The 26,395-nt window shown below is 35.3% G+C and overlaps 2 protein-coding genes across 4 annotated transcripts; both read right to left on the bottom strand.

The window, feature by feature from the left end:
• On the bottom strand, positions 1 to 18,167 carry LOC127878982 (heme-binding protein 2-like). Of its 3 annotated transcripts, none has more exons than XM_052425565.1 (5): positions 17,946 to 18,167; positions 3,125 to 3,282; positions 2,800 to 2,932; positions 1,786 to 1,966; positions 1 to 846 (listed from the first exon to the last, which is right to left on the bottom strand). In XM_052425565.1, exons 1-5 carry the CDS (start codon positions 18,022 to 18,024, stop codon positions 672 to 674), a joined length of 726 nt encoding a protein of 241 aa, XP_052281525.1. In that variant the 5' UTR covers positions 18,025 to 18,167; the 3' UTR covers positions 1 to 671. The 3 variants fall into 3 exon arrangements, with proteins under 3 accessions (XP_052281525.1, XP_052281524.1, XP_052281523.1); XM_052425564.1 differs by lacking the exon at positions 17,946 to 18,167 and adding an exon at positions 3,850 to 4,066; XM_052425563.1 differs by lacking the exons at positions 1 to 846; positions 1,786 to 1,966; positions 2,800 to 2,932; positions 3,125 to 3,282 and adding exons at positions 12,994 to 13,814; positions 14,944 to 15,124; positions 16,905 to 17,037; positions 17,232 to 17,389 and having other exon boundaries at positions 17,946 to 18,133.
• Positions 18,168 to 20,549: 2,382 nt separating this feature from the next.
• LOC127879495 (uncharacterized) lies at positions 20,550 to 22,956 on the bottom strand. Its single transcript, XM_052426349.1, has 2 exons — positions 22,818 to 22,956; positions 20,550 to 22,340 (listed from the first exon to the last, which is right to left on the bottom strand). The coding sequence occupies exon 2, from the start codon at positions 22,064 to 22,066 to the stop codon at positions 21,407 to 21,409; it is 660 nt and encodes a 219-aa protein (XP_052282309.1). The 5' UTR covers positions 22,067 to 22,340; positions 22,818 to 22,956; the 3' UTR covers positions 20,550 to 21,406.
• Between the last annotated feature and the right edge of the window lie 3,439 nt (positions 22,957 to 26,395).

Consider the following 26,395-nt stretch of genomic DNA (forward strand, 5'->3'; position numbering starts at 1 on the left):
TTAAAAACATTCATTTATTTAACAATGTTTGCAACTATTTACATAAATATACACATAATGTAACGAGACGAAAATGCTACAAAGATAATTGTGTAAAGTAACACGATTCAATTACTTAATACAGTTGAATGCAAAACATCAGTACAAGCATCGACCATTCTCAAAAGAAGTACATGTAACACAATATCACGACCGTTGACCACCGTTAACGTATTTGTGATTATGCAAACACATCTGAGGAACACATATAAATGAAAGCAGATCTCAACTTTGTATGAAAGAGACATTGTTTTCAAATCTTTGTCGAACCCAAAATTCGATGCAGTCAAATGACATGTCCCATGAAATAAATGTTACAAACAACTTGAAAACAATAAAGTGTATCTGTAGTCTCCCTTGGCTGATATATTTTGAGCAGTCGTTCAATTATATATCTATATTTACGTTATTATCTCGCCGTAAATAATACAAGCAGATAAAATATTGCGTATGTTAAACGAATGTTTGTTAAAAGTACGTTTCGTTGTTTTACTAACTTAACGCAAATAAGTTCCATTGGCACGTAATATTTTTCAGCTCTATAGAGCAAGCCGATGTTCTAAATATGTCACACACATATTCCCTTCATATATATTTTGAGGCACATATAAGCGCCTCAAAATATTTTCCGTTCACATTGGTACAACCCAGATTTCGTTGTGTCGGTTCTTGAAAGAGTACGGGCCATCGTATCCCGCGGTAAGGAACATGTTGCCAACATAAGGTATAGTCGCATTGTCAAGTGCCTCCGTTAGTTCTACGAGATTTTCCATTTTCAATTCATCTGTGCTGAAGCCGCCGTATTGCCTGTGAGTATACATAAAAACATTAACTCAATAACATGTTTATAGCAGCAATTGACTCGCAAGTTATTTCAAGACCATTTACCGACAAGCAAAAAGACAAAGTCGCACTCTTTCATTTTTGGTTTACATTGCAGTCAGATTAAATGATGCGTTTTCACTATAATTGTGTTTCCTAACAGTTTGTCCAGATGAAAAGCCACACACTGTGAATAATTAAAACTCTGACCTTGAAATGAAATACATGTTAATCAATACATATAGATGCAATTTGAAAGTGTGCAAAATTGTCATTAAATCTATAGCCTAGTTAGCAAGTAATTTATTATTTTTCAAACGGTACCGCTTTTAAAACCGAAAGTAGGATTTATATACGTATACGTCCATTTCGACAAACACGATTATTTTTAAGTTGTTAAGCGCAAAAAAGACGGATTTCTACCTTGTAACCACTAGATATATTCTAATTGGCATAGATAAAATATGTTTCTTATTTATACTTAAATGTACTATGCCAAATAAGTTGTGTGGCTTTATTCACATGTGTAAGCAATCATATACTCTTAGGTGATCTTTTCAACATTGTTATCGTGTTTATCATGCTATTGTAGAGAGTTTGTGTACGAATGTGATGATCAAATTGTCCAGTTACAGAGATCATTATCCATTGCTTGCGAAATTAACAAACGACGGCGCAATCAGATTCGACGGATAACGATCCTCTAAGGCATATTAATGTATTGACATAATATATAATTATGTATATTTCATGTTTGTATGTGCAATTATTTTAATTTTTAGACTGTATTTTCTCTTGTTGAAGGCATTTTGAATAGTTGTCCATTTCCACTAATCTCAAATATAAACAACGCATGCATTCACATAAAAAACACGCATGATAATTAAGTACGCTATAATTGATGTCCAATCAATCACCTCCTACCTGACTGCCACTGTTATGGCGGGCTGTCTATCAATGAAAACCGTAGGGTCCAAGGGGGCGGGTGGGTTGGCTTGAAGGGCAAAGGGGACCATAAAGCGCATAGTGAAGTTGCTTTCACAGTCCGGACCTTGACCGTGATACACTTCCGTAAGAACTGGTGCCGTCATTGCGATTTTCATATCTGCAAATGATTAAGCTATTAAAATACAAGCTGAATGACATTTTTTTAGGTTTTAACGTCTTAACACGTCTACCGTTATATATACACGTTTATTTAATCAAGATCTATATGAAAATCGTATTTTCATATGCAGTTTAAAATGTATACAAAATTCAAGTATACCCGTGCGCTTTTGCTTGATATACGCATGGTTCCTACCTACTTAGTTAAAACACATGATGCCAAATGCATACACCAGTAATGCTGGTGCATGTAGTTTTAAATTTTAATTGTCCCCTACCGGTTTCACCGGAGAGGACTTATGGTATGCGCTCAGTCTGTCAGTCTGTCAGTCAGTCTGTCTGTGACACTTTTCTGGATCATGCGATAACTTTAAAAGTTCTTCATATTTGTTCATGAAACTTGAAACATGGATAGATGGCAATATGGAGATTATGCACGTTATTTCAGTTTGTTCTTACGTCGAAAATTTTAGTTGCTATGGCAGCAAATAGACTAGAAATACTGCTGAAAATGGTAGTTGTGTGGATCCTGCGATAACTTTATAAGTTCTTCATATTTTTTTCATGAAACTTTAAACATGGATAGCTGGCAATATGGATATTATGCACGTCATTTCATTTTGTTATTACGTCAAAAATTATGGTTGCTATGGCAACACATAAAACAAATCTGACAATAGTGGAATTTCTGACAATGGTGGAGCCGGTAGGGGACATATATTGCTTGGCAATAGTCTTGTTCTTAATGTAACGCTATTTTTTATGTCCAGTGTAAAGAAAATAACTGATAAATATGATTGCATTTTTATTAAGGAATTTAAGAACACTTACGTAATGAATTGTTGCCTGCAATGTAGCCGAACAGTTTGAAAAACATCATGGTGTTTTCAGCTCTCGTGTATGTCATTGCTGTCAAATTTGTGGCCACCCAGACAGACGGCTCGTAGTTGCGAATTTCAAATTTCTGAAACACACATTTTCAGCAAATTTTTAAACGTTAATAAATAAATAAATAAATAATCAGGTCATATTCACAATGCAAAGTCTTTAGAGACAAAACTTTGAAATAATGACGTCTACAATATTGAACAACTTGAATTGCGTTACCACTAACACCGCAAAAATGTGTGAGTTAATTACGGTATATATTACTTACGTCGTTCGAAGACTTCACGTTATATCTGGGGCACTCGAGGTCGTGACAAAACCACGGAGCAACACGAGGAATGGATGCATCTAGCAGGATTCCTCCGGCTGATTGTGCTACCCCGATAACAGCGAGAAAGGTTCCAAGGGCAAGCATGATTGGGTTTTCTAGAAATAATATAAACTACTGAGGTATGTTCAATCTTTAGTATTTGTTGGATTGTTTTACATTTACTCTTAATTATTAACAGAAGTATACTTTTTGAAACCGATTAATCGCCACATGGGAATTACGATATTCAATATAAATTACAAGATTAAGAAGCAGATATATTGGGCGTTTACTTTTCAAGTGGGTTATCGTAACTAAAGAACCCAAGGAATCATTAGTTTTTAACAATAGTATTTGAATGTAATATATAGTCACAATAATAAATATTAAGTTAAAAACAGTTAACGCAATAGACATGTTTTGTTTTGGTATCATATATCTTATCGGCCATTGAACAATGGAGAACACAAAACTTAAGCGTAGTGTTTGATTGCATTCGATTAACTCATCTCAAAGAAAATGGCAGCGTGAAAATGTGTTTTACGATTAAACAGTTTATTACTATTTATTGCACTTAACAATCATGCCATGTTTCGTTTAAGTATACATGCAGTATTAAAACGTACTTACATAAAAGTTAACTAGGCTGAAAGAGAGATTCTTAAACAATTAAAATGTCTTACCTTGATTTATGACTCGTAAGAATGTTAGATTTAACGTTCCGTCGGGAGTTGTTAGATTCCTCAAAGCTGCTGGGGTCATATATAGCCGATGATACTTTAGGGAACGTGATCGTCCTCGTGATATTCATTTACGTAACGGAATGGCTATCAGTGGGTTACGAAACGGAAATATCGTTGCAAGCTACGCATTTTCTATCAGGCCCACATAAAACCCTCACGTTGTTCAACATGCCAGTTGAAATTTATTTTGTTTTTATCTCTAAATACACATGACCTCTATCGCAATGTTATTGAACGCTACTCCATGAGGTCAAGACCTGTCACTGGGGACATTTAATAATTAAGGCCTAAAATGTATAATAATATATAAACGCATGGGGTTCGATGATCTTCACTTTTCGTTTGAAATAATGGCATTGCATCTTGTGACTGGAAGTCCAAGGCAACGAAGTAACGATGGTTCGGTGAGAGGACTGTAAACGTAGGCAACATGTACTTGCAGGTGTTCAAGCAAATGATCTAACTCGGTAATTGTTTATCATCATATTAAAGGGGCCTTTTCACGTTTTGGTAAATTGACAAAATTTAAAAAAAAGTTTCGGATTCGCAAATTTTCGTTTTAGTTATGATTTTTGTGAGGAAATAGTAATATTGAACATTTACCATGCTCTAAAATAGCCACTATATGCATATTTTGACGATTTAAAAACCTGAAAATTATAAAGCGTTCCAACGCGAAACGATTTAATAATTTTGAGAGTTCTGTTGTTGTCGTTATATTTTGTGAAACTACTAGGATTGCTTATATCAAGTATAAAATACATCTTTTATATCATGAGCACGGATGGTCGAGTGGTCTAAATGGCAGACTTTTTATTCCAGGATTCCAGGGGTCAGTGTAAAAAGGCCACTTTAACGTCTTGTTAAATCTCTAGAACCTCGTACACGAGCCTTGTTATCGCATATCAGGCAGGCTGTATGTATATGAGCCGTTCTCTATGAAAAGGGGGTTTAATGCATGTGCGTGAAGTGTCGTCCCATATTAGCCTGTGCATTCCGCTTGTTTGATACTTTCTGTTTAAAGAAAATATCTTCTAAGCAAATATCCAGTTTAGGCAGAAATTGTTGTCCCTGATTAGCTTGTGCGGACAGCACAGGCTAATCTGGGACGACACTTTACGCACATATGTAAAGACTCGTGACAAACAAGTCACCAACGAACCATGTGTAGACAAATGGATAAGAAGATGTATGTTCATGTTTGCAATTGTTGTTGGCTAACATTTTTAGTTTAAAAGTTTGTTTTTGTTGTTTAAGTACTTCATATGATGAAATAAACAAACTTTGTTAAAATGACTGGCGGTATCATATACAAGTCGTATAATTATCGCGTAGAAGACTGAGCGAAAAACGAATGTTACATTTAGGCCGGAACTATGTAAACCAGCTCAGCGTAGCATTATAGCGTTAAATAGTATGTGAAATCATGTAATGTGTTTACTTACTTGTTTGCAATGCACAATGTAAGCAACTTTGGCATGGCTTTGTTGTTATCATAGTATTACTAAGTAAAATGCCGTTGATTTTGTCATTTCCGCAATTATGAATTAGTCACTCATATGCGTTATAATGAGCCGGTGACTTGTAAAAGTACGTAATAAACTCAAGTAATGATATAGAGAATACTAGGTTAGCGTTGAATACAGAGCAGTTTATGTTGCGAGGCTTAGAACGCCGGGAGCGCGAGCCTTGGCGAGCGCTTTCGGTGTTCGAGCCGAGCAACATAAACCTCTCTGTATTCAACGCTAATCCTAGTATTCTATTTATCCCATTTGATTTTTTTTCAACGTGACATTTAACATAAACAGATCTAATAACCTTAACAATAATTTTAATTCAGTCTTAAAAGCGCTTAAAATCTAACGAATGTAACCATGCGTTGTGATATAAATGTATTTGTTCTGGTACGAAAAATAGTCTTAAAAAAATTCACACACAAACTGTAAAACAAGTAAAAATATCACCATATGCCTCGATTCAATTTTACGCAGTATGCGAATTGTGACACATTACGACCGCGAAAAGAAGATTTTACTTTACTAAAAAAAAAAATATTTTCGAAAGAAAATTATCAAAATCCAATATGGCGGCGATTGCCTCCTGACAAAATGATGTCGATGTCAACATAGATCTTCATGTACACCATCGACGACCTTGACAATTTCGACGAGTAAACAGACAATTGCAGCGACTGACACTTTATTTGACTTAATGAACAGGGCAATACGTTTTCCGACTTCGGACGACGAATTTAAGGACGCGCAGAACGTGTTTTTTATAATGATATGGGTATGCCGTGTGTGATCCGATGCATCAATGGCGCCCATGTTAAAATCATTTCCCCGAGAACAGGAAACGACAAAAAGACTGAAAAGTACAAACAAAAAGCAAAACAGGTTCGAACTAGTATCTTACCTTTAATTATCCTTTAAAATCCATCTAATAATCCATTTAACTCAATAATTGACGATTTTGCATCTAGGGTCTTTAATAAATATTTTAGCATAGTTAAATCAAGACCCTTATGCCATCCTATCACTATATATTCAAATGGGTGTACGAACTCAATAAACTTTCTTCTTCGTCACACGCTACGTCATGTACTCTACATTACTGCTGTTAAAATGAATCGGAGCAGTTTGTCAAATAATAGCCGTTGGTAAACTCGGTTGCATTTGCATACAAACATAATTATGTTTAAACTTGCACAATTTTTATTTGTCTATGGTAAATGCCTTTATTGTACAAGAAAATAATTTAATATATAAATACACAAAGAATGGAAAACATTCCATAACACAACAGATAAAAAAGTGGATAATACCCGTGTACAAAATGGGACGTTCCGAATTCCAGTGTGGTGCTATTTTACCATCTTATACTTTACACGGCTATATGCCTAACGTGAATTAACTCGGAAAGCAAATATTGCAGATTATTTATGAATTGTGCGATATTTGTATGGCTTGTTTTACATTCTTAAATGTCAAAAGTATATGCATGGATTATAAACAATGCACATTACACGAATGTTAACCGTCTAGAAGCCACATTTATTTTCAATAACCATAAATCTTGGTCAGAAGATTTGTATGAGTGAACTCTCGGTCAAGTTTGAAACTGGGTGACTTCGGGTCAAAAACTAGGTCACCAGATCAAATTGAAGAAAAAAGCTTGTTAAAGCTCTAGAAGCCACATTTATAGCCCAATTAGCATACATCTTGGTCAGAACATTTTATCGACTGAAATCACAACATTTTTCGGCGTAAGCTGTATTAAGCCAGCTTTTCACCCTGACTTGACCTTTGTAAGTGTCCAATAATATTCAAATAAAATTTCCCGCGGCTAGGTACGAATGAATACACTTCATTTATTCCATTGGCTGATTTGAGTATAACACCAGAACATTGGAAACATATCCGCGTCTTTGTAACACTGTTTTACTGCATGAAACAATTTTATCTCTAATGAAAAGGCTCAATAGATAGAACAGTTTTACAATCAATTTTCGACATAAATACAGTTTGTGCGTTCACCTTTTATTTTCAGAGAATTACCAGCGCAAAAGCGTTTATACTAAAGGCTATATTCTCATATTTAGTACTTACTTGCATTGCATTTCAACCCGCGAGGTTTCGGGTCAATTTGTGAAAGTCAGAGTTTACCGGGGGTATATACAGTTCATCACCGGAGTTCGCAGAAGGGGTTGCGATCTTTTCATTGAAGGAAAAAATTGGAATCTATGCTATTTTTGTCTGATGGAGTAAATAGTTCGTTTAGTCGCTTTGTCGATATATCAATATTTTAGGCACAGCTGTTGCCTTGGTCGTGTACAGTTGGCGTTAACAAGCCGTCGTTTCAGCAGCAGAATTGTTACCTAACTTAAATGCATTGCATTCCAATCCGCAAGGTATCAAGGTCAGTTTGCGGTCAGTTGCAGAAATCTTTATATAAACGCCGTCTCGTAAACTTTGTGCACTTGAAGTCTGTTTTGATCAGAAAGATACTAAATACAGATATTCGGCGATATTATTGTGGTATGTCAATCATCGATTTTTAATATGTTTTCAACATTTGCATGATAAGGACCAATTTTGATAAAATTAATTAGAAATATTTATCCATTTAGACCAGTTATTAAGCATGAGCACAATAATTCACTATACTATAATTATGCAATTAAATAAGATTCGAGTATTGCCGGCTGACCTATATGCACTCGTTTATTTTCATGTTTCTTGTGTTTTTCTATTCTGTAAATATAGATATCTGAGTAATAATATCACATAAAGCAAAATAAGCCACGAAATCTGGCGCAACACCCCGTAATTGATTTGCTTATGATGTAGCTAAGAACTGCGCAGAAAAAAGGCATCCGCTACTTTTTATCTCATAGAGATAACTTTTGATCGTTCATAAACATCGACCACAATCAACGCCGTATATCTTTTTTAAAGATATTTCTTGTTTGTTTTAGTTTGACTTTTTAGCTCAACTATTATATATGAAATATATATACATGTAGTTGAGCTATAGCCTATCCTACTCACCCTGGTGTTTGCATCTGCTTGAGCGTTGGAATGTTAAAGTTTGCGTACCACTTCAAATATTTTCTATGTCCCTTGACATATTGCTTTCATATTTTGCATACTTTTTTACCAACATGACCCCAACCTGTAAACATAAGCAGACAACTGTATCAAGCATTTTGTAAGAATAATTGCCCTTTTTTCACTTAGTTGAATATGACCTTGAATTTTGAATGACCTTGACTCAAGGTAAAATTAATAAATCAAAGCTAAATTATGATAATGCACATTTAAAATTAATGTTCACTATAGCCACTCAAGATGCTGTCATGTTTAATTTAGCGAATTGTTTAAATTGCCTTATGGACATCACTGCATTAGTGTAAGGCGGTAGCTTTGATGTAGATTTCTGCTTCTATTGGTATCAGTTGAAAGTTATTTTTTATTGTTACACTATAATTGTAAATGTATTCAGTGTTCACTTTTATATTTCTAAAATATTGCTGTTAATCATATAGAATGTTTCTTCAAAGTTTTTTGTCTTGATTGTACCTGTATTTAATGTTACTATTAAGAATTTTTCTATTTGTCTTTTGTCAATTACTCTTGTTATTTTAAACCATGGGGCATTTTTCATTGATGTGCACTTTAATTATTAAGTCCATTCGTGGGTTGGTTTCACATTCTTGTATGCACCACCTAACTTTTACAAATTAGATTATCATTAATATCTGCTGTGCATATTGTAAAGGATTTACAATCAGACTATTTTTGAATTATTTATTGACATTTGTTGAATTTTACAAGTAAACATCATTGAATTTTGACAGCTTTAAATTTGGCTGTACTTGAGAAGGAAAATATAGACTACCATTTTATTAAAATAAATAATAAAAAGAAAACCAATCATAAATTAAGCATGGACTTCTTATTTTTGTTCACCACATGTTTATACGCATTCTACATAATGCACTCATGTTGTTGGATGTTATGTCTGAGACGTATTCTTGTTGGTACTGGTTTTGGAGGTAGTATAGTAGCAGCCAATAAATAGATCATTAACTTTATTATTTGTTGTTTTATTTGATTTCTATATGCCCGTTTGGAAAAAAGGAACATGTTATGTTAAACAGTATTCATCTGATCTTAACCAATCTTTGTCAGAAGTTGAATTTGGATGATATATAGGTCAATTTGGAAGATGGGTCATGTAGTGTCAGATACTTGGTAATATGGTCACTTAATGCATTTTCAGCATTCGGCATGTTGTTCGGCTCTAATTCGAATAATATTCATCCGATCTTCCCCAATCTTATTTAGGAATTGCAGCTAGTTTATATAGGTCAAATTCGAATGAAGGTTATATATGCTTAAAAAGTATGTCAAAGTATTACTTGGTGTATTGTTAACATTCAACATGTTGTCCAGACTCTAATGCAATCAGTATTGATCTGATTTTCATCAATCTCTGTAAGTGTTGCATATAATTGATATCTAGTTTGATAATTTTGCCCCCCAAAAAAACCCACACAAAAACGTCATTCACTTCTCAATGTATGGTTTCTTACTTGCTTCTTTGTGGTAAGTCTGTTACTAAAATATTGATATCAATGATCAAAGAAAGTTGTTTTCAATCATGATAAAATAAATAAAAGGGACAAATGACTCAACAAATTTATTAAAACAATGATAAAATATTCAAAACAGCATCATAAAATCACTGGCATCATTTAACTAGAAATCATTAATTAAACAAGATGTGTTTGTGAAACACAATGTCCCCCTATATGACGTCTGACCTTGAAGGATGACCTTGACCCTTCACCAATCAAAATGTGCAGCTCCATGAGATACACATGCATTTCAAATATAAAATTGCTAGCTTCAATATTGCAGAAGTGACATTACATGAGCAATTTTGACCCATATATTTGACCTTGAAGGATGACCGTGACCTTTCACCACTCAAAATGTGCAGCTCCATGAGATACACATGCATGCCAAATATCAAGTTGCTATCTTCAATATTGCAAAAGTATTCATAAAATAAGCGATTTGGGTCACATATATTTGACCTCTGACCTTGAAGGATGACCTTGACCTTTCACCACTAAAAATGTGCAGCTCCATCTTCAATATTGCAAAAGTTATTGCAAATGTTAAATATGGCTAAAACCAACCAACAGACCAACCAACCAACAGACAGGGCAAAAACAAAATGTCCCCCACTACTGTAGTGTATATATACATAACAACTCCAAATTTGGAAATAACGCAAATTTCTCCACAATAAATATTTTTCTGGAAAAACCCTGCTGAGAGGTTATGGCAGACATGTGAAAGTTTGTATAAATCCTTTAATAATGGTAGTTGCTTGCAAATTAAAGCAGTTTTTTTCTCCCCTAAATTCCTGAACATGGCCCGTTTTGCCCGATCCTCTACTTCAGAGAGCCACACTTCGCTCATTTTTTTAAAGAAAATTTGTTAGGATTTTTTCTACCTGTAGGCCAATACTTTGTTATCAATGTTAATACACAGTTGTTTCAAACTGGACTTTGAAAAATTTATTTTTTGCCAATTTACTTACTCTATGTAAGTTCATGCCAAAATGCACAGCACTGTCCCCTATGGTATTACACGACCCGCAAGGTATCTGGTTTCCTGGGGTGGAGCCGTGCATGGTTTCTGCCCATAGGGACAATTGTACCCTATTGTATGACACCATTTAAAGATTGTCACGCAAGATAAGTAAAACATTGTCGGGGATGTTATGTACACTTCACACATTTTCTTTAGATTTTTTAAGGAAAATAACCATTAACTATTCAGTTAAGTAAAAAACAACAACAGCACAGTATCTTAAAAGGCGCTGGCTACTAGGGCTAAGGTTACTTACTTACTTACTTAGGCCTACTAGTGCTAAGGTTGCCTAAAGTAAACGTCATAGTCATAGCTAACACTATGGACGAAAAAAGTGTCATGTACATATCAAATGCTTTCTAGTCTGAAAAATAGATATTTATTCCAAAAATTGTGTGTTATAGGATGAAGGTAGACTAGGCTGGAGAATCATTTAATAAAATCAGGTGTATCGGGAGCTATGCTTTTATTATTGCTGATTATTAATTTAACTGATCAACGAAGATCAATCAGTAATCAATTAAAGAAAATCATTAAGCTTTTATCCGGTGGAATTCAGGGTCAGTATTACTTAGAGCTGCATCAACGACTGTTAGTAAATTATTGTTTTTTTATTTGCTAATAAAATTGGTCATTAAAATTAATTATTGTCATTTTTTTTACAAAATCCCCAATTTTATATCGGAATTTCAAGTTAACTTTTATATTTTAATATTTAAAAAAAAGCATTGATGTGTCGCTATGGATTACAATACATGTTGAATTGAGCTGAAAAGAATTAACAGGTCAAAAGAGTTAGTTAAAATGTGGTAACTGACCAATTATCTGCAACTCATCTTGCCACCAGTTGTTTATTAAAATATATATTATATTCGATATTTTACATGACTGTACAGTCCTCTAAACCGAGCGGGACTGTCTTTTTTTAGGATCGGAGTTAGTGTTCGTGTGTCGAATGAACGAATCTGCACTAAAACTTAATTTAGATTCACATTCTACATCGAATCATTTCTGTCGTCAGTTGTCAAATCGAAAGTACGGTTGATATTCAAATGGCAAATGCATTATTTTTCTCTTTCCGGGATTTTGTTTAAGTATGATGATGCTGCATTAACAAATATAAGTGTATGTGATGTGAAAACACCAAAAATAAACAACGGTTGCGATAGACACCTATAAACATAGCATATACATAGCATATACAGTTAGATGCGCATTATATCACTTAAACGCGCGGACAAGTCTTTTATTAGTTATCTTGTAATCTAGACAATAGACTGTACCGGTAATCGATTAACACATTTACATGGACATCGAACAAAATCTCGAGCGATTATTATACTGTTCATTTAAAGGTGCCTTTTCACAGATTTTGGCATTTTTTAAACTTATTCATTAAATGCTCTATATTGATAAATGTAAACATTGGATCATAAAAGCTCCAGTAAAAAATCAAGAAAAAAATTATAAAAAGGAAAAGAACATTGCCCGGAGCAGGTTTCGAACCAGTGACCCCTGGAGTCCTGCCAGAGTCCTGAAGTAAAAACGCTTTAGCCTACTGACCTATTCCGCCGAGTACACAGTCTTGACGTATTTTATACCTTATATAAGCAATCTTCGTAGTTTCACAAAATTTAACGACAAAAACAGAACTCTCCAAATTATTCAATCGTTTCGCGTTGCAACGCTTTATAATTTTTAGGTTTTAAAATCGTCAAAAGATGCATATAATGGCTAAATTAGAGCATGGTTAATGTTCAGTATTACTGTTTCCTCACAAATATCATAACTAAAACGAAAACTTACGAATCTGAAACAACTTTTTTCAATTTTGTCAATTTACCAAAGCGTGAAAAGATTCCTTTAAGAACGTTTTCAAATACATGTATGTCTATAAATAACTACAATCGCAAGATTAAAAATATTCATTTATTTAACAATATTTGCAGCTATTTACATAAATATACACAGTATGTAACGAGATGAAAATGCTTCAACAAGAATTGTAAATAGCAAAACGATTCAATTACTTCCAGTTTAATGCAAAACACCAGTACAAGCATAGAACATTTTCAAAAGAAGTAAATGTAACAAAAAATCCCGACCGTTAGCCACCGATAACGTATTTGTGATTGTGCAAACACATCTGAGGAACACATATAAATGAAAGCAGATCTCAACTTTATATTAAAGATACATTGTTTTTTAGTCTTTTTCGAACCTAAATCTCGATGGAATCAAATGACACGTCGCATGAATTAAATGTTACAAACAACTTGAAAACAAAACAGTGTATCAGTAGTCTCCCTTGGCTGATATATTTTGAACAGACGTTCATATAGATATTTATATTTACGTTATCGTCCGGTCGTAAATAAAACAACCAGATAAAATGTTGCGTATGTTAAACGACTGTCAAAGGTAAGTTTCGTTGTTTTACTAACTTAACGCAAATAAGTTCCACTGGCACGTAATATTTTGCAGCGCTCTATACAGCAAGCCGATGCTCTAAATATGTCACACACATACTCCCTTCATATGCGCCTCAAAATATTTCCCGTTCACATTGGTACAACCCAGATTTCGTTGTGTCGGTTCTTGAAGGCGTACGGGCCATCGTATCCCGCGGTAAAGAACATGTTGCCAAGATAAGGTATAGTCGCATTGTCAAGTGCCTCCGTGAGTTCTACGAGATTTTCCATTTTCAATTCGTCTGTGCTGAAGCCGCCGTATTGCCTGTGAGTATACATAAAACATTACCTCAATAGCATTTTTGATAACAGCAATTGACTTACAAGTTATTTCATGAGCATTCACCGACAAGCAAAGAGATAAAGTCGTACTCTTTCATTTTTGTTTTTGATTGCAGTCAGATTAATTGATGCGTTTTCACTATAATTGTGTTTTCGTACAACTTTGTCAGATGAAACTTAACTATTCACATTTGTAAGCAATCATGTACTCTATGTGATCTTTTCATTATTGTTATCGTGTTTATTATGTTATTTATGTGGAGAGTTTGTGTTCGAATGGGATGACTAAATTGTTCAGTTACTGAGATTATATCCATTGTTTGTGAAATTAACAAACGACGGTGCAATCAGATTCGACAGATAACGATCCTCTTAAGCATATTATTGTATTGGCATAATATATAATTATATATATTTCATGCTTTTGTGAGCAATTGTTTTATTTCATTTTGTTTTTTTATATTGTTTTAGGCATTTTAAATAGATGTCCATTTTTACTCATCTAAAATATAAACCACGAATGCATTCACAGGCTTTTTCCGCCCTATGCCATGGGTCCGAAATTCGACCCCATTCCCAATGCAAATCTGGTTGGTTTTTTCCCAATTGAAAAAAAAAAAATCCCAATTCCAAAAAAAAAATAATAATAATAATTTATTTCTTGAATTTGTTTTAAAAACTGTAAAATATGTTAATGATTATTTAAGACTTTCCATATTTTCCTCAAAATCCGGCGCTTCGCACGATTTTTTTCACCTCAAAAAAGGCCAGGCCTTTTCCCCAAATTCAGATTAAAAAACCTGCACTTATCTCACATGTTCATAATACTTTGTAAAATTTTAATAATCAAAATAGTCATTATTTACCAGTTAACGGCTTCTTTGAAATATAAGAAACACTATTTACATGCGATAATTTTTCCCAATTGAGCAAATTTTGCGAATAATTTGTTTCCCAAAATGGGGGTTTTCACGACGCGAAATTCCCAAAATTTCAGTGTGGCGTAATTCCAAAATGGAGCGGACAAAGCCTGATCCACATAAAAAACACGCATGCATTCACATATGATTATTAAGTACGCTACAATTGATGTCCAATCAATCACCTCCTACCTGACTGCCATTGTTATGGCGGGCTGTCTATCAATGAACACCGTCGGGTCCAAGGGGGCGGGTGGGTTGGCTTGAAGTTCAAAGGGCACCATAAAGCGCATAGTGAAGTTGCTTTCACAGTCCGGACCTTGACCGTGATACACTTCCGTAAGAACTGGTGCCGTCATTGCGATTTTCATATCTGCAAACGATTGAACTATTAAAATATAAGTTGTGTGACATTTATTTGGTTTAAACGGCTTAACACTTCTATTTTCAAATACACACGTTTATTTTATCAAGATGTACATGAAAATCGTGTTTTCATATACAATTTAAAATGTATATATAATTCTAAATTCTAGCATACACGTGTGCTTATGCTTATTATATGACCCTATTTCACTACGAAAACAAGCCCACGATTCGCTACGATTTCTCACTTTTATTGAATCGGGAAGACTCATGACAGTCTGCGATTCAGTTACGACAGTGGTACAATTGAGTTACGACGAATCGTTGGGCTCGGTTGAAGTCTTGCGAATAGGGTCGCGACTTCACTACGATGTGTAAGAATCTACTGCGACTGTACTACGAACGATGCAGATCGGTCACGACTAAGCTAGGACCTCACCGAACGCACCCATGAATTCGGCGCCAATATCTACTGATATTGATTCTAACACGGCACGCGACTTGTTTTCTATAGACAAAGAAGGAAATAAAGTGTGGGTTATTCTGCAATAAATTATGGGCGAAGCTTAATGTTTCGAAAATAGTTCCGAATAAATAAAGAAAATATTGCAGTAAAATGCACGTGCTTAAATCCCGCTCTTAAAGAAATGTAAAAAATGTAGCACGTATATAAATGTAATGAAACAACAAATTGTATATTTGGTGATAAGTGGCATGACCACGCCTGCTAAGAATTTGTTTGTTAAGAAACGTAATTAAGAAAACATATAAAGCATAACAGCTTTTCAGAAGAATTAACACATGTGACGTCATTTAGTTTATATGAGTGTATTTCTCAATGAAAGTGATGTAATTTGCAAAATATTTATGAATGAAAACGACGTCAAATTTTTTATGTTTGTACAATTCAATGACGTCACTAAATAGGGAACTTTGTACTAAGAAGGGCGGAGAATTGAAAAATATAGTTCACGTCCAAAAGCTTGAAGCAAATCAATCAGAATCGTGTAAGAATAGAAATAATATTTTTCTATGATGGCTTGTTGTCGAAAAACCCACAGTAAGGAGTATAGATTCGTGTTATCAAATCACTCGTGCTCCGCATTCGTGATTTAATTCCTACGCATCTATACTCGTTACTGTGGGTTATCCGACAACAAAACATGATGGAAATATATTATTTCTTTATCCATCTTTACAAAATCGTAACTGTTTCGTAACTAAATCGCGATAATCTTAGCGGGCTCGCAACTCAATCGGGGTGAACTCTTGAGAGTCTTGACAAAGTCGTTAATGATTCGTAGACAGATCACGTGATCACCGATGCCCCGATTGAGTCACGAATTACCTAAGATTCCATAACGACGCCCAAGAACGCACTACGACACCGTTACGAGTCAACTGCGATTAAATTCAGTCTTGGAGGTCTTGGACAAATTTTAAACACGTTTAAAAACTGTCCGCGATTTTTGGGAGCTCACGACTCGCCCGCGACTAGCTACGAATGAGTTAGGACCTTCGCCGATTGAGTTACGAATGTCCCCGACCTCAAAATATTGGAAATCGGGACAAATCGTGGGGAATCGGGTCCTAGTGGAATACCCCTAATACGCATGGTTCTTCCATCTTAGTTAAAACACATGATGAAAAATGCACACACCAGTAATGCTGGTGCATGTAGTTTTTAACTTTTAATTCTTAATGTAACGCTATTTTTTATGTGCAGTGTAAAGAAAATAACTGATATATATGATTGCATTTTAATTCCGGCATTTAAGAACACTTACGTAATGAATTGTTGCCTGCAATGTAACCAAACAGTTTGTAAAACATCATGGTGCTTTCAGCTCTCGTGTATGTCATGACTGTCAAATTTGTGGCCACCCAGACAGACGGCTCGTAGTTGCGAATTTCAAATTTCTGAAACACACATTTTCAGCAAATTTTGTATACGTTAATAAACAAATAAATAAATAATTAGGTCATATTTACAATGCAAAGTCTTTAGAGACAAAACTTTGATATAATGACATGTATACTATTAAACAACTTGAATTGCGTTACCACTAACAACGCAAAAAGGGGGGGGGGTAATCACGGTATATATTACTTACGTCGTTCGAAGACTTCACGGTATATCTGGGGCACCCTTGGTCGTGACAAAACCACGGAGTAACACGAGGAATGGATGCATCTAACAGGATTCCTCCGGCTGATTGCGCTACCCCGATAACAGCGAAAAATGCTCCAAGGGCAAGCATGATTGGGTTTACTAGAAATAATATAAAATACTGAGGTATGTGCAAACTTTAGGATTTGTTGGATTGTTTTACATTTACTCTTAATTATTAACAGAAGGATACTTTTTGAAACCGATTACTCGCCACCTGGGAATTACGATATTCAATATAAAATACACGTTTAAGGAGCAGATATATTGGGTGTTTACGTTTCAAGTGGATGATCGTACTAAAGAACCCAAGGAAACACTACTTTAAAACAATAGTATTTGAATGTAATATATAGGCACAATAATAAATATTAAGTTGAAAACAGAACGCAAAATACATGTCTTGTTTTTGTATTATATATTTTATTGGACAATGGTGAATAAAATTTAATACAATACTTAAGCATAATGTTTTGCATTCGATAAACTCATCTCAAAGAAAATGGCAGCGTGAAAATGTGTTTTACAATTTATTACTATTTATTGCATTTAACAATTATGCAATGTTTCGTTTCAGTATACATGTAGTATTAAAACCTACCTACATAAAAGATAACTAGGCTGAAAGTGAGATTCTTAAACAATTAAAATGTCTTACCTTGATTTATGACTCGTAAGAATGTTAGATTTAACGTTCCGTCGGAATTTGTTAGACTCCACAAAGCTGCTGGGGTCATATATAGCCGATGACACGTTAGGGAACGTGTTTGTCCCCGTGATATTTATTTACGTAACGGAATAGTTATCAGTGGGTTACGAAATGGCCCCGCGTGTTATATCCTTCCCATACATAACCATCACGTTTTTCAACATGCCAGTTGAATTTTAAAGGAGCCTTTTCACAGATTTTGGCATATTTTGAAGTTTGTCATTAAATGCTTTATATTGATAAATTTAAACATGAGATCTTTAAAGCTCCAGTAAAAAAATCAAGAATAAAATTTAAAAAAGGAAAGAATGGTAGCCGGTTCCAGGGCTTGAACCAGTGACCCCCGGAATCCTGGAGCTAGTCTGAAGTAAAAACGCAAAGCCCACTCGGCTATTCCGCCGTGTATACACACAGAAAGAATTGTATACAGTATATAAGCATTCTTCGTAGTTTCGTAAATTTAAACGACAACAACAAAACTCTCCAAATTATTCAATCGTTTCGCGTTGCAACGCTTTATATTTTTTAGGTTTTCAAATCGTCAAAAGATACATATAATGGCTATATTGGACCATGTAAATGTTCAGTAATACTGTTTCCTCACAAATATCATAACTAAAACGAAAATTTGCAAATCTGAAACAACTTTTTTCAATTTTGTCAATTCACCAAACCGTGAAAAGATCCCTTTAAATGTGTTTTTATCTCTAAATACACATGACCTCTATCGTTATCATATTGAACGCTACTCCATTACGTAATGACCTGTCAGTGGGGAAATTTATTAATTAAGGCCTAAAATGTATAATTATGTAAAACGCATGCGGTTCAATCACTTTTCGTTTGAAATAATGGTATTGCATCTTGTGACTGGAAGTCCAAGACAAAAAAGTAACGATGGTTCGGTGTGAGGATTGCAAACGTAGGCGAATTGAATTCTGCTACTTGCAGGTTTTCAAGCAAATGATTTAACTCGGTAATTGTTTATAATTATATTAAAGCCACACGCTTTGCCTCTGATCTTGAAATGAAATACATGTTAATCAATACATAAAGATGCAATTTGAAAAGTGTGCAAAATTGTCATTAAATCTATAGCCTAGTAAGCAAGTTATTTATTATTTTTCAAACGGTAACGCTTTTAAAACCGAAAGTAGGATTTCTATACGTATACGTCCATTTCGACAAACGCGATTATTTTAAAGTTTTAAAGCGCAAAAAAACGGATTTCTACCTTGTAACCACCAGATATATTCTAATTGGCATAGATAAAATTAAATCTATAGCCTAGTTAGAAAGTAATTTATTATTTTTCAAACGGTACCGCTTTTAAAACCGAAAGTAGGACTTCTAGACGTACATGTCCATTTCGACAAACGAATTTCATTATTTTTAAGTTTTAAAGCGCAAAAAGACGGATTTCTACCTTTTAACCACCAGATATATATTCTAATTGGCATATATAAAATATGTTTCTTGTTTATACTTAAATTTACTATGCCAAATAAGTTGTGTGGCTTTAACGTCTTGTTAAATCTCTAGAACCTCGTACACGAGCCTTGTTAACGCATATTAGGCAGGCTGTATATATATGAGCCGTTCTCTATGAAAAGGGGGTTAAATGCATGTGCGTGAAGTGTCGTCCCAGATTAGCCTGAGCAGTCTTCACAGACTAATCAGGGACGACAATTTCCGTGTTTATGATACTTTCTTCTAAGCAAAGATCCAGTTTAGGCGGAAAGTGTTGTCCCTGATTAGCATGTGAGGACTGCACAGGCTTATCTGGGACGACACTTTACGCACATGCATTAAACCCCGTTTTAACAGAGCACGGCTTATATGTAAAGACATTTCTTATCAAAAACAAATCTCCAACGAACCATGTGTAGACAAAGGGATAAGGAGATGTATGTTCATGTTTGCAATTGTTGTTTACTAACATTTTTAGTTTACAAGTTTGCATTCGTTGTTATAGTGCTTCCTATGACTATATAAACAAACTGTGTTAACCCATTTATGCCTAGCGTCTAGAAAAAAGGCCTTGGCAAACAGCGCAGACCCTGATTAGACGCCGCATGATGAGGAATTTTTGTAAGACATATTCTAAATATGGAAATAAATATACTAGACATCCCTAATTTTGGAGATACATTGATCCAATTTAGAAGGATGTGAGATTCCATTAGGCATAAATGGGTTAAAATGACTGACGGTGTCATATATAAGTCGTATAATTATCGCGAAGAAGAATGAACGTAAAGCGAATTTTAGGCAGAATCTTATGTTAACGATATGTAAGCAACTCAGCGTAGCATTATATCGCGAACTAGTATTTGAAATTCTGTAATGATTTTAGTTCTGTTTGCCATGTGCAATATAAGCAACTTTGGCATGGCTTTGTTGTTATCATAGTATTACTAAGTGAAATGCCGTTGATGTTGTCATTTCCGCAATTATTAATTAGTCACTCATATGCGTTATCTGAATAATCTAGTGAGCCGATGACTTAAAAAAGTACGTAATAAACTCGAGTAATGATAAGCAAATACATCGTTTACTTAAAATATATTTACGTTATAACATTTGCAATATATATTTAAGCGGTATGGGTTCATCAACAAACGTAACACCGACATTTCAAACAAGTTGAATTTTGTCGTTTTTTTACCATGTACTTAAAAATATTTAGATTTACAAAGTTTGACCCATTACAACAATATAACAAATACCACATAAGCGTTATGTTTATGAGTCGTGCTCTGAGAAAACTGGTCATAATGGATGTGCGTAAAGTGTCGTCCCAGATTAGCCAGTGCAGTTCGCACAGGCTAATCAGGGATGACACTTTCCATCTCAACAAGATTTTCGAAAAGAATGGGACATTCCTTTAAACAAAAATTACAATAAAAGCGGAAAGTGTCGTCCCTGATTAGCCTGTGTGGACTGCACAGGCTAATCTGGGACGACACTTAGCGCACATGCATTATGCCTAGTTTTCCCATAACGCGGCACATATACATTTCAGTAACGCTATCAAAACAATGTCTGATCATGATGTAGCCTTGAGTCACATTTCAAAAGCAACACATGCACCGCATTCAAATATTTACGTGATGTAAAACATATTGCGTTTAATGTTTCGTTAACATTCAAATAATAATTAAAAAAATACTTCGCACGACTAGAAACACAAAAAGACAGGCATGTCATATAACGAAATATTAAAACTTTCCAAAAGGTTTATATATAAATATACAAGTAACATAAATTATTTTATATCTGATTAAACATCCATCAGGCACCATAGAATTTAATATCACATGAAGTACATCAAACTTGCAGATTGACCACAACGAACTCCACCCACTGCTTGTATTTATTATTTTTTCTGTCTTCGTATTTTCGCGCATCTACAAGTCGTCAAAAATGGATCCGAATTCCTTGTCGATTTCATTCTCAATGTCCTCCAAACTGAAAGCGCTGGAATTTTTCGTGAAACCAATTTGGAGAGCCTTGCTCACGGGAAAGCGAGCTTCGGGGTCGAAGCAGAGGAGACCCCGCGTCGCCTCGAGATAGTCCTTTTCAAAGTACAAATACATCTCTTCGCTCTGTCGTAACTGGAGCGACTTGGCGCCGCGGATCTTTTGTATATATTTGGCGATCCTATGGGGATCTACCTCGCCAAACGGGAACCTTCCGGTTAGCAGAATGAACAGAACAACACCGACGCTCCATTCGTCGATTGCCCGGATGTCGTAACCCTCACCGGCGGTTGCGCAGACGATTTCCGGTGGAAGGTATTCCGGAGTAGTCGCGATGTAAGCGAAATCTTCGTAGGTGGCTTGGGCAACCCTAAGAGACGATCCGAAGTCAATGATTTTCAGCGTGCCATTAGAGTCAATAAGCATGTTCTCCAATTTAAGGTCACAGTGAGCGATTCCCATATCGTGGATATAGCTGACGGCTGACAGGATGTCTCCGGCGTATCTGCGGCGCGTATCAGTGTGCACGGGCCAGTTGTGAGATATGTAGTCATGGAGATCGTCACGTGACACGTGTTCCATCGCCATAGCAACCACCCGGTTGCAGGATATGCTATCAAAGACCTTCACAATGTTTTTGTGTTCCAACTCCCGAAGTATTTCGTATTCTTTAATGAGTGCCGGGCAGAACTTTCCGTCTGTGAATTTACAAGTGACAGCAGTTTTGTCACACAATGCGGCATACACTATTGAGGTACCACCCTTCGCCAGACGTTCTCCCAATCTTGTATGCCCCAACTTCTTTTCCGGTCATTCGTTCTTTCTGCCATTTTTTACCCCGAGTAGAATGGCACGTGTTTTGCTGAAATTAACGTTGTAATAAATCAATACTAGCAGTTGTATTTTGTGTATGTTAAGAATCTGAATAAAATATTATTTAATGATGCTTTTATGTGTATTAATGACGACAACAATAGCAGCAACAGCAACAGTGAGAACTATGTAATTGCTATATATTATAATATGCTGTTAACGACGATGATTATACTGATCACCATCATCATTTGTCAGCATAAGCATCAACGTATCCTCCCATATTAATACAAAATATTAGATCAATGATACTATTTATTGCTGACAGGCGTTGACTTATTTATTTCATAACATTACATTATTTATAAAATTATGCCAAAAAAACGTTGAGATTGGAGACCTATATTCAATACGAACAAATTCATTTATTTAAACGAGTTGAACAAATGCTCCATCAACACATTGTAAAAGAGCAAAATAATAGTAACGCAACTACTCAAATAAATAGTATTACATATTCCCTTACCATTAATGTTAAACTCGTATCCATCTTAAATTTTTTGCATATTTGATACGGAAAATATTTCATAAACGGTTTACTTTCAACTGAACAAGAATGGGCCGTTCAGTAGTTAATATGCTAGTATTCAATAGATAATTGAAATTGGCAAAACACGCAATTATCAGTGTCATATGATAATTTTATAGTTACAGTTTGGGCGACCCTCGATATCCGTTCTCAGGAAGTGATCAACGGAAACGGAAAGTAACGCTCAAGTACACATGATGTGTTAATTGTTCACAGGAAACAAACACAAAACTTGATTGTTTTATCCAGTCGAATGTGCAAGCAGTTAAGAATTTTGATAGGAACGCTTCTTTGTGTTATTAATTTAAAAAAAAATGTATTATATTCACTGTTTATAATGTGAACAATACAAAATGTACAGGGAAATAGTACTTTTCTTCTAGTAATGCACATTTCACATGATTAAAACGCTCATAGTTCTGCCACTTCTTTAACTACTTATATTACCTTTGTATTTTTATAATAGAAGGGGAATCCCAAAATTTTAATAACTTGTTATTTAGCAATGTATTGTTGTTAAGTTTGTGTTTATGTTTCTACATATATAAGAGAAAGTACAGGAGGGAGGATTCATTAAAATTAAAACTGTTTAATAAAATTATCAACCGTTGAAACTGTGCTTATCTCCCCTCAAAGCTTCATAACGTTGTACTTTTTAATACGCATGTCCGTCAAAGAGTATTTACCTAAATGTCATGAATTAACATCAACGTATGAATCAATACATAATAAGCATGTATTGTAAATTAAATACATTAGCAGTTGAAAAGAAATGCGTGGGCACTTTCGTTTTTTAGATTATCTTTCTACAGGAACGTATGTAGAGCGCTGGACCACGAATCCGGAGATCGCGGGTTCAATTGCCGGACCGGCACATTACTCGTGTGACGATTATGTCTACGTCTACTTTAAATCCTTTTACCGGCCATTATCCCCATTCCAAACTCTTATGCAAGTAGTGCAGTTGCAAAGTATGTGCGAATAGTTGTAGTAAACCAGACTGCCCAGGAAAAGTGTGGGTTGGTTAACCGACCGCAATTAAATTACTGAAATGCTGTTGAAAACGTCACAAAGCAATCCCATAAACTCACACTAAACATATGAGTCGCGTTCTGAGAAAACTGGGCATAATGCATGTGCGTAAAGTGTCGTCCCAGATTAGCCTGTGCCGTCCGCACAGGCTAATCAGGGTCGACACTCTCCGCCTAAACTGGATTTTTGCTAAGAATATACTTCATTTAAACGAAAAATGTCAGAAAAGCGGAAAGTGTCGTCCCTGATAAGCCTGTGCGTACTGCACAGGCTAATCTGGGACGATACTTTACTCACATGCATTATGCCCAGTTTTATCAGAACGCGACTCATATGTTCTCCGGTGAACAGATCAATGTGATCGTCTGGAGCATGCGTGTTGAGTGTGTGGTCACCGTACCAGTGAGTGTTGCAGACTAGCACCATTGTTCAAAATAGCAGAATGATGATTAAACAATAACAGTGTTGCGGGACTGGGAGGGTCGACCACCCATATACTTTAATTGTTATGTCACATCTAATACTTATCAATTCTTTGAAGTTTCGACACTCCGAATATGGTCATTGCATTTCCGGAACTCCAAATTTGATAATATATATATTTAGACCGGTTGATATGGCTATATTCTATATTTTTATTGGTTTACCATTATGAATATTAATTAATGTATGTAAATTTTTGCTGAACGTTCTTTTAGAAATCGCCCAAAGCATCAGTTTGGAAAAGGCACTGAAACAGGTGGGTCGTATTGTTTGAATTTGTGTACGTTTTTGGGGAACTTGGCATTGTTCAGTAAATTTAATTTGTATTTGTGTGTGTGTGTGTCTTGTTTTCAGTATTGTATTGAGCTTATTTTACAAATAAGTTACAATGTACTTTTTTTTTATGGATTATTGGTCATTTTGTTGAAGTCTCCTAGAGGTGTATTCATATTTATAAGTAAACCTTATTTTGTATGAATGGAAGTTAAGTTTATTTTCAGAATGCGTAATTGATATTAATTGTTCATTTACATGTGTCAAGATCAAGCATGGTATGTGTTTCTTTTCCTTTTGTTATTTTTTTGTATAATATTGTTTATTTCAGATAACCGCAATCTTAATCGTAATCGTAAACGCAAACGTTGTTTGAATTGATGTTGAATGATGAAGAATGATTAAACGATATATGAACTGTAATGCGCGTTATTGAGTCTTTTGACCCTTAAACGTATATCAGGCCGACTTGCATGTGGCAACTGTTTGAAAGCAAGTCGAGGCCGTGACTTTTCGCAGTAAGTGTGAAACAGTGAGGTAGGATTTATTTACGCTGGCTACCCAGACAACGCAAAACCACATGAAACAAGAAACTAATTTAGATTAAATATTAGATAAATATGACAGCTTTTGAGCGTAGGCAGCTTGAAGAAAGTCTAAAACTCGCCAACGCGAAAGAACAACAAATATACCTGCCATAACGACAAAAAGGAGCCAATACGACAATAATGAAATTTTCGTTCGTTGTCGTTATGGCGGGCATCTTCGTCTTTCTGGCGCGTGTCGTGTTGGCGACCTTTAAACCCGCCCAAGCGTCAACACCAAAAAAACAACAAATATACCCTTCAGAACGATTATAAGGGCGCTAATTCCACAGGCATGACATTTGTCACCATTTTTGTCATTTTCGCGTGTTCACGTGTTTGCGATATCTGAACCCACCAACACGCCATAATTACATGGCAGAAATCAGCTCCCACAATAAACTATAACATGTTTAACTGTCGTAGTGGAAAGTGGAGGTTATATACGGTAGCCGACATACACTCGTCTTTTTTTAAATGCACTACTATTTTTTCTATCTCGTTCCCACGACATACTAACTCGGGGGAATGACTTACTCAGTCGCGGGAACGAAATAGAAGAAGAGAAGTGTACAAATGAATAAAAGAGAATGCAATGAAAAAGAGCAGTGCATTAAATAAAGTAGGGGTGCATTATACAAAAGAGAATAGAATTTCTCGAGGGAACGAATTAGTCAGCGAATCAAATAACATGTGCTAATATTCTGTACGCATATACAACACCGGATGTCCGGCTAACGCAGTGGTTGGATCACTCGCTTCTTACCTAGAAACCCGGGTTCCATTCCCTTTCCCGGCAGCATGTGAGTTTGATTGGTGGTCGCCATGTCGGACAGGTGCGGTTTCTCCTCCGGGTACTTGAGTTTCCCATACAACAAATGACCACATCAACATTGAACAAAAAATCTTTCAGTTACAACGAAATAGCTGTAAATTGCAGCTAAACTCCAAAGTCAGTCCAAACTTTCGTGAGTTTAGTAAGTTAATTAGGTAGGAGTACTAGGGCACACTCCGGCTCCACACATAATGTAGCCTCTGGCTCAGAATGGCCTCCATGAAGTTCGAAATACACACACACATTTAACACCGGATGCATGTGAGTTCGGTTTGTGGTCAACATACGGGACAGGTGGTGTTACCTTC

This window comes from Dreissena polymorpha, chromosome 4 (assembly GCF_020536995.1).
Source record: "Dreissena polymorpha isolate Duluth1 chromosome 4, UMN_Dpol_1.0, whole genome shotgun sequence".
Classification (NCBI taxonomy): Eukaryota; Metazoa; Mollusca; class Bivalvia; order Myida; family Dreissenidae; genus Dreissena; species Dreissena polymorpha.

Coding starts and splice junctions, on each gene's coding strand:
- LOC127878982 (XM_052425565.1), bottom strand. CDS start 18,024: ATGACCCCAGCAGCTTTGTGGAGTCTAACAAATTCCGACGGAACGTTA. Junction 3,283..17,945: donor CTTACGAGTCATAAATCAAG/GTAAGACATTTT, acceptor TATTATTTCTAG/AAAACCCAATCATGCTTGCC. Junction 2,933..3,124: donor ACGTGAAGTCTTCGAACGAC/GTAAGTAATATA, acceptor TGTGTGTTTCAG/AAATTTGAAATTCGCAACTA.
- LOC127879495 (XM_052426349.1), bottom strand. CDS start 22,066: ATGGCGATGGAACACGTGTCACGTGACGATCTCCATGACTACATATCT.